Source organism: Trachymyrmex cornetzi, unplaced genomic scaffold (genome assembly GCF_001594075.2).
Source record: "Trachymyrmex cornetzi isolate Tcor2-1 unplaced genomic scaffold, Tcor1.1 scaffold406, whole genome shotgun sequence".
Lineage (NCBI taxonomy): Eukaryota > Metazoa > Arthropoda > Insecta > Hymenoptera > Formicidae > Trachymyrmex > Trachymyrmex cornetzi.
Genome location: NW_017298811.1, coordinates 288,371 through 297,959, shown reverse-complemented (window position 1 = coordinate 297,959; position 9,589 = coordinate 288,371). Strand labels below are relative to the sequence as shown.

General features: G+C 36.6%; 1 protein-coding gene across 1 annotated transcript; it reads left to right on the top strand.

The window, feature by feature from the left end:
* The first annotated feature begins 3,671 nt into the window (after positions 1-3,671).
* On the top strand, positions 3,672-6,489 carry LOC108764261 (uncharacterized). The gene is made up of 3 exons (XM_018512401.1): positions 3,672-3,860; positions 3,975-4,908; positions 6,380-6,489. The coding sequence occupies exons 1-3, from the start codon at positions 3,672-3,674 to the stop codon at positions 6,487-6,489; spliced, it is 1,233 nt and encodes a 410-aa protein (XP_018367903.1).
* Positions 6,490-9,589: the final 3,100 nt, after the last annotated feature.

Here is a 9,589-nt window from a genome sequence, read left to right as displayed (position 1 = left end):
TATTAGGAAAAAAGCAACAAATTTTTGACAACTTCAATCACACGCTATCAATTTTAAAACCGCGGGAGATTTGCCATACTTGCGTTTCCTGCATGTTTACCTAATAAATGACAAATTATAACGATTTCAAGCGGTAACAAATCATGACCATTTTAGTGTCATCATCTCCCGGACTATTAATCCTAGTTCGAGCGATAACGACATGGTCTCTGAGTATAACCGTAAAAGTAGAAGTCATTCGGATTAATATTCTTTTTGGAATCGTGATCACCATATTCGAAACACGGTCTCGGGAAAAACGCGAATAAAGTTCTGAAACATTTTAGTACAAGTACCGCTTCGTTTTCCGTTACGAGCGAAAGTGACACTCAGAAGGGAATGAAACTCTGCTGTATTGGATAGAAACCTTCTAGAATGTTTTCGAAAGGTTGAATATCAATAATGGCGAGCGCCGGTTATAGCAATTGATTGGTGTGCGCTATTTGAATCGGTCGAGCGGCCCCAAACACAACGTCATTTTAACTCGTATATTTTGGACAATTTTCGTTTCTCCCAAAAAAACGTTTTTGTGGGATATTCTTAAGACTATGTTTTCAAAAAAAGCGAAAAAAATCGAATTTTTTACCCTTAAAACGTAAAAAATCCCTCCTTAAAATGCATTTGTTTAATGTTTTTAACACTTGTTTAACAATTCTGTTTAACATTTCTCTTACTGATTGACAAATTGTTATTTTCTGTAAGACGCGTAGTGTTCAGATGGCTTTCTTTTTCGTTATCTACAAGTTATAAGTTTTGGACACATTTTAAAATTCTGCTGCTCATATATGTATAAAATATTATATTGAAACATAAAAAGTAAATAATTAAATTCTAATTTAGTCCGATTCTGATTATTTATTAACGTAATTAGTGTTAATATTCTTGTACATAATATGTTATAATGTTAATATATAAAAGATATAACTAAGTCTTTTTTAATTCAGATGCATAAGCTCCAGATTTCATCGAACCAATGAATGTTTACGTGTATTATATTCTGATCTGTTCGAAAGTAGTGCAAATTACAGAAGACAAAACAGATCCATCTTTGTGCATCAGCGGATAACAGAAGCTAAAGATTACAATCAATATATTATATGGATTATAGTGTAATAATTAGTTAATAGAATTACTGTGTACATACGAGGGTCGTCTGAAAAGTTTTGAGCCTAACATAGAAACAAGTAATTTTTCGGTCAAATTCAATTTTATTTTTTCACATAGTCTCCTTTTAAGTCGATACATTTTTTCCAGCTCTCACCCTTTAATCCATTCAAATAATACTGAGCGTCTTGCTTTGCAAAATAGGCGTATACGGATGCGATGACCTTCTCGTTCGATGAAAATTTCTGTCCTCCGAGCTAAACTTTGAGCCTAGGAAACAGAAAAAAGTCGCTGGGGGCCAGATCTGGTGAATAAGGTGGATGGTCAATTAATTCGAACCACAATTCGTGAATTTTTGCCATAGTGACCGCCGAAGTGTGACGACGTTATCTTGATGGAACAGTACTTTCTTCTTTTTCAAATGCGGTCGTTTTTTCTCAATTTCTGTCTTCAGCTTGTCAACCAATGATGTGTAGTACGTCTCTGTTATTGTTTTACCTTTTTCAAGATAGTCGATCAACACGATTCCATGATTGTCTCAAAAAACAGTCGCCATCACCTTTCCCGCCGATAAAACCGTCTTCGCTTTCTTCGGAGCAGGTTCACCCTTCGCAGTCCACTGTTTTGATTGTTTTTTCGTTTCAGGAGTGAAGTGGTAGACCCAAGTTTCATCAACCGTTATTAATCGACGTAAAAAATCCGACTCGTTTCGCTTAAACCGCTCCAATAGGACCTTAGAAATGTTCATTCGAATGCGTTTTTGATCCAGAGTGAACAAGCGCGGCACCCAACGCGCGGTTAACTTACGCATGCCTAATTCTTCAATCAATGTATGACAAACATGTTCTTTTGATATGCCAACAGCCTCTGCTATCTCCCTAATCTTAATTCGACGTCCATTATCATTTGATAAATTTCTTCGATGTTATCGGTGGTGGTCATCGCAGTTGTTGGCCGTCCCGAACGCTCATCATCAGCTAAGCTGGTACGACCACGTTTAAATTTAGCTACCCATCTTTTCACGGTGGCAAATGATGGGGCAGAGTCCCCGTAAACAGCGTCCAACTCGGCTTTAATTTGAGACGTATTGCCTTTCAAATGCAAGAATTTAATTATAGCACGATATTCAATTTTTTCCATTTTTACAAAATGAAGACACAAATAATTGTCAAACAAGAACTAAACGTCCAAAGTGGCCACAATTGTCACAGATATCTTTCGTAAGTATCACGATTATAATACCAGAATGGCTTTGATGAGTAACGCCATCTTCATGATGAGGCTCAAAACTTTTCAGACGACCCTCGTACATCCACGCGAATGTATATATGTATACAGGATGTCTCAACTAACTTTCTCATCGACATATTTCAAAAAGTATTAAAGAAATGTTTTCTATGAATGTGCAATTGCTTCGAGCGAGGTCTATTGTGATCACGTTTTTCTCTTTTAAATAGAGATACGATGAGAGACGCAATGAAAAAGATATAATTATCCATTTTTAAAATGGAAATATAGAATTTTTTACGTAATATGATTTCTCTATAATTATTCTGCATGTAAAAGTATTAAGTTAGATATATAAAGAACCAATAATTTACGAGATATTATAGGCACATTTCTCTGGCACATATAATTGACATGACACATTAAATATCTCGGAAAGCATTAATTTTTTGATAATCGTAATATCCTAATACTTTTATGAATAGAATAATGAGATTAATCAGATGTAAAAATAACATATAGTTGTTTAACAGAATTATTCATTGTGCCTAAGTATTTTTTTGGTATAATTTTAGAAAGTTGGCGACCTCTTTCGTCAATTTCAATAATCCTGACATATAAAGGTTATGCGTTTCGCGGGTTTCCTCCGTGCCCAGATTCATTCTTGAGATGCCAACGTTTTGTGAACCTTGCAGTCCACTTCATCAGGGCGAGGGGCAGCCTGATAATGGAAGACCATTCTCCCGGTTATTGAAGACCGACCAATTCCACCACCTCTTATCCCTCCCCCTCTCCGCCCATCACCACCACCCCAACAAGCAGCGTAATATAAAAAGGAACGGCCCGGACCGCGGACGAACAGCTCAGTATCAGGCAGATCAGGCTGCCCCTCGCCCTGATGAAGTGGACTGCAAGGTTCACGAAACGTTGGCATCTCAAGTATGGATCTGGACACGGAGGGAACCCGCGAAACGCATAACCTTTATACAGAAAGCACCCGTGGAAGCCTCAAGAATGTTATCAAATACCTCTACGGGGAGAGGATTCTTGCAAAAGTAAACACTTTCAGCAAACTCAGGTCTTCCTTAGCCAAGAAACTATCAAACTTGGCATTCCTAAAACGCTGTAGGGATAATAACATCATCCCAAAGTTTCTACAACTCAAGGACCACCTAGGAACTCACAAAAACATCCTTCATAAAACCAGCCTAATCCTTATTAAAGAATGCATCCACTTCACTAAGGCACAAATAACCCAGATCTCCCATAAAACCTTTAAACTTCATCTATTCCTGTCCGTCATGTTGCAGCATGACATCTGGCAAACCCTAGATCGCATTACATACGAACAAGCCGCGAAGACCCTCACACTATCCTCTAAAAGACAGAAACAGAAATACATAAATCATCCGTCACAAAAATCCACAACCTTCTCTACTCAACGTCAAGAACCTATCCAACAAAGGCCTGTCTTAAGATACTATGGCTGCGTTCGAGGAGCGCGCTATCAACGCTACTTGTGTCATACTATCCTTGTTTCACATTTAATGGACGATGAAGATAGAATGACACAAATAGCGCTAATAGCGTCTCCCCGAACCCAGCCTACATCTGCACTTGCCAAAGGCCCTAACTTCGCAGTGGCACCTAGAAAGGTTCCAAAGGAAAAAATTATCAGCCAAATAGAGCCAACCATCTACCGACTCCCATCAGAACAAACAGATAATATCCGCAGACAGGTAACCAACATCCTTTCCAAAGCCAAACCCCCTCCACCAAATATCACTAGACAAGAGCGATTGGCCCTCCAAGACCTGAACAGGGACACAGACATCATCGTGCTTCCAGCCGACAAAGGCAACACGACAGTAGTCACATCAGATTATAAGAAAAAAATAAAGAACCTTCTCTCGGACAAAGCATACAAAATGCTTGACAGAGATCCAACTGACACAATCGCACAGAACACCAAGATCCTAGTGGAAAAAAGCAACATTTCCAATGAAACAAAAACAACATTAAAACCTACAAATCCTCTCCCACCAAGACTATACGGACTACCGAAAGTACACAAATCAAACATTTCGCTCAGACCGATTGTTAGCGCCATACACTCCCCGACATACAACTTATCGCGCTTCCTAGCACGAACACTACAACCTCTCACTGAAAAAACCGAATCACACATAACCAACTCAACGGACTTCATACAAAAGATTCAAAAAATCCGACTACGACCCATAGACCTGCTCGTAAGTTTCGACGTAGAATCCCTTTTCACACAAGTCCCAATAAAAGACACATTAAACATAATAAAGGCCTCACATGAAGTCCCTCTCGACCTCATCCCGCTAATAGAGCACTGCTTGACAAGCACTTATTTCTCCTATAACAACCAATTTTATGAACAAACTTCAGGAGCGGTGATGGGCTCTCCTATTTCTCCTGTAATCGTCAACATCTTCATGGAGCATTTTGAGAAAGAGGCCCTCAGAAAAACATCCAAAAAACCAGAAGTTTGGTTCCGTTATGTACGAGGTGTGATCAAAAAGTAAGGTGGTTTTTCATTTTTATAAAAAAATATTCATTTATTCATCCAAAATTATGTTATCCCCTTCAAAATAATCCCCCTCTGATACAATGCACTTGTGCCAGCGCTTTTTCCAGTCGTCAAAACACTTCTGAAATGCACTTTTGGGTATTGCCTTGAGCTCCTCCAGCGATGCAGCCTTAATCTCCTCAATCGTCGCAAATCTTCGTCCTTTCATGGGCCTTTTCAATTTTCCATGTTTCGTCACCAGTTATAACCCTTTTGAGCAGATCAGGATCATGATCATTGACGTCGTTCAACATGTCTAGGGCGATGTTCATGCGACGCTGCTTCTGATCAAAATTAAGCAGTTTTGGAACGAATTTCGCTGACACACGTGTCATACCCAAAACATCCGTTAAAATTGATTGGCATGAGCCAAACGATATGTTAAGATCATCAGCTATTTCTCTAATCGTGATTCGACGATTTTTCAACACAATTTCTTTCACTTCCTGAACATTTTCGTCGGTTTTTGACGTGCTGGGGCGTCCAGAGCGAGGTTCATCGTTAACATTTTCTCGGCCCTCTTGGAATAACTTATACCATTTATAAACATTTTTTTTGCTCAAAGTTGACTCACCGTACGCCACTGTCAACATTTCAAGAGTTTTTGAACACTTAATACCATTTTTTACACAAAAATTAATACAAACTCTCTGCTCCATTATTGTCAACAGCAAAAAATCGCCGAGCACGCAAACACGAGTCTAACCTTTATGCCTCTCACATAAAAACAACACATGCTATATACTATATAGTCAAAACTGTGAACATATGATCGTGACGAGTGTACCAACACAACAAAAAAAAATTTTGAAATTAGAGTGTACAGAGCGCGCGAAATTCAAAAAGTCACCCTACTTTTTGATCACACCTCGTAGACGACACATTCGTGGTATGAAGACACGGTAGAGCCGAACTACGTAAATTCCTTGTTTTCCTCAACAAACAACATCCAAATATCCACTTCACTACAGACATAGAGGAAAACGGAAAACTCCCTTTCTTAGACGTTCTTGTCTCTAAAGCCAGCGGCACACGATGCTTTTTTTCCTGCTGGATTGCTTGCGTGCTACTGTGCTGGCAATCTGACTGGCTGCTATGCTGGAAATTGTATGGCTTGCAGGCCCCGCTGTTGGCTGATCCGCTGGATTTTCGTGATAGAACCGGTGCTATTTTTCTTGATTTCATGCTGGCTTATTGTAGAACCAATCACGACGCTGCTTCATTTGAAGATGGCCGCTGAGAAGCGTGTAAACACATGCGATTAATTCTCAATCGACGATTTTTCATAAAACGAAAGAATCTGACAGAAAAAGCGTTGCTCTTCCCCGCGAACCAAAATATTTATCGGTAAAGTTCATGACTCCTCAGGGCTCAGATTAAGAATTTTTAAGTACTTGTAATAAATTCCAGTTGCTCAGCCAGTACTAAAACTCGCATCGTCTGAAGCCAAATTAGCAACACAGCCAATAGCACAGCCAGCACTGTTGCCAACACGGCAGCAAGCACGCAAATCCAGCTAGCAACCCAGCAGGAAAAAAAGCATCGTGTGCCGCTGGCTTAAGAAAGCTGACGGTACTTTAGGTCATCAAGTGTACAGAAAACCAACACACACAGACAGATATCTACATGCCGAGTCGCACCACCACCCAGTACAAAAACAGTCAGCAATCAACTCACTAGTACATAGAGTTTTCACCATCTCTGACAAAGAACCACAATAGTCAACAGTACATCATACTTTCCAACAAAGTATAAAGAAGCCAAAGAGATACAAAAACACCCTAACAATTTATAAATAGAGATAATGGCTACAACATAAATAAAATATGGAAAACCATTCTCCCGGTTATTGAAGACCGACCAATTCCACCACCTCTTACCCCTCCCACAACCCCTTCCCCCTCTCCGCCCATCACCACCACCCCTACAAGCAGCGTAATATAAAAAGGAACAGCCCGGAGGCATGGTATAACCATGCCCGGAGGAACAGCTCAGTATCAGGCTGCCCCTCGCCCTGATGAAATGGACTACAAAGTTCACGAAACGTTGGTATCTCAAGAATGGATCTGGACACGGAGGAAATCCACGAAACGTCTAACTTTTATACAGAAAGCACCCGTGGAAGCCTCAAGAATGTAATCCTGACATATTTTCAAATAAAATTGATGATATTAATGTATATTTAACACTTCATTCTTTTCAAGTTTTAAAGCAGACAAATTCTCTGCTTTAAAACACAAATTCTCTCCTTTGGTACACATATTCTTTGCTTTACGATACAAATTCTTTACCTTAAAGACACAAATATTTTGCTTTCAAAACGAAATTACTATAAGAAAAAAGTAGCTAAGTTAGAATATGTTAAAGCAGGGGAAATGTGGATTTTTTAAGAAGGAAGTGAATTTTAAACTCAGAAAAAAATGAATTCCTGGAAATGAATTGACACAACTTTCAGATGTATATATTTTATTTGAAACAAAAATATTAAACCTACTTCCAAATTTAATTTTCTTTGCAGAGACTGTGCGTCTAATACATCCTTAAATTGTACTGTAACATCTTTTAGATGCCTCGATCTCCTAAAAAAAATAATGTAACAAAATATGTTCAAAAAGTATTAAAAATATTATGTCATCCTTGAAATCGTTCCACTTTTATCTGAAATACACTTTTCCGTATCGTTTTGAGATAATTTGATGCATCAGTTGATATGAGTCACCTTATATATGTATATACATTATAAGAATAATTAATTTCAATTAGGTGAAATAATCATACATTGCGAACCGCAAGTAATAAAACACTATATTTTATATCGAATTCTACGTTAAAAATATAATTTCTTTAATATTTCTCGTGTATATCTCTCGGTTTGATTAATTATAACAATTACAATTTATTTACAGGCACGTCCACCTACAACTATGCCTTATATCACGCAAGCTAAACACAGTATTGAAAGTACAAATGTCAATACAAATAGTATGGTACTTTTATAAAGCTTTAGTTGTCTCTCTAATGACGTATAAAATGATTAAAACATATGATCGGTATATATGGGAATTTATGAATGCTTTGATGTATTTATGTATTTTTTTTGATTTCGTTTTGACGACCATTTTATTTCTCACATTACACTACATATGTCAAACTGTTTATAATGAGGTATATATTATAATAGAACAAATGGATTAATAACTAGTTATTACTAGAATAATAAGCACAAACAACAATAAAATTACACATGTAAAAGTTTTATTTGAAATTTTATTCATTGAATACAAAGTTTTCAGATTTACTACAAATTTTCGTTTTATGTTGATATAATTTCAGATAAATGAGACAGTTGCAATTCTTCACAAATTGTCCAGTTATAATCTCGATGAGGATTTACGTGAACAGGTAAATAATTACAACAAAATTTAATTTTAGAATTTTAACTTTTTATGCGTAATTTTATTTGACTAAAAATCTAGATATCAACATAAATATCATTGAATGAGCGTGTACAAAATTGGGATATTACATAACAATTGTGTTATTCTTTTATATATTTTAGAATACTTGTACACACATTCTAACGCCACAGGTAAGGATAAACTAGAAAAAATTCCAAAAATTATTTTTTATTTTATATAACAAAAGCGAGTTTTTAAAAGTTATTTCATATTATCTCTCAATATTCTAATATCATACCATCGTACTGTCAATATTCTACTATCATACGATATATATCCTACTATTACACTATAAATATTCTGCAAAATAAGCTCAGTACGTTTTGGCATATAGAATTGAAAATAATTTATAAGGGTTTTGTAGTTGGTGTTGTGGATATATGTATAAATATCCTAAAAATATATATATAAAAGAATACAATATGTTAAATTCATAATGTTGTATTATATTCATTTTGAGTTATTTATTGTTTAATCATTTCTGTACATCGGCCTTGCTTGTACTCAATATGCCGTTAATTTTATTATGACATTGGGGTTAAATAACTTAACTCTTGAAAATGTATTAAATTTGACTCAAATTTAATTTATTATTTACTAATAATAAGTTCAAACGTTAATATGAACGCTTTACTTTGAAACTAAAAAATGGATTGATTTTGACACATATTGAAGTTAAAAATAACAAAATGTTATTAAACTTAAGGGATAGGGTTGCTCTTTAATGGGCCTTTTACAATAAGCTGCAAGTCAGAAGTTCTAAGCGATCTTAATAGGCCTTCTACAATAAGCCACAAGTCAGAACGTCAAAAGTCTTAACCAAGTCGTTGGCTATTGGCCAACTTCACCGATTATGACTTAAGATCGCTTAGAATTTCTGACTTGCGGCTTATTTTAGAAGGCCCATAAGTCATAATCGGTGAAGTTGGCCAACAGCTTGAACGACTTGGTTAAGACTGGTTAAGACTTCTGATGTTCTGACTTGCGGCTTATTGTAGAAGATCCATAAGGCTCTTTGCTACTCAGCCAAGAACTCTGCGTTGACGGTAGCGATACAAAAAAGACCGGTATCCACACTGAGAAAAAAAGTTGCTATTTCAAAAAAATATTAGTTGATTCAACTAAATGTAACGGTCACGGACTATCAAGCAAATATTTGTTA

Bases quoted from the DNA above. Each gene is read 5' to 3' on its own strand.
- LOC108764261 (XM_018512401.1), top strand. From the start codon at position 3,672: ATGTTGCAGCATGACATCTGGCAAACCCTAGATCGCATTACATACGAA. The intron at 3,861-3,974 runs GTTCGAGGAGCG...CCCCGAACCCAG, and splicing joins TCTTAAGATACTATGGCTGC to CCTACATCTGCACTTGCCAA. The intron at 4,909-6,379 runs GTGTGATCAAAA...AATAAATTCCAG, and splicing joins TTGGTTCCGTTATGTACGAG to TTGCTCAGCCAGTACTAAAA.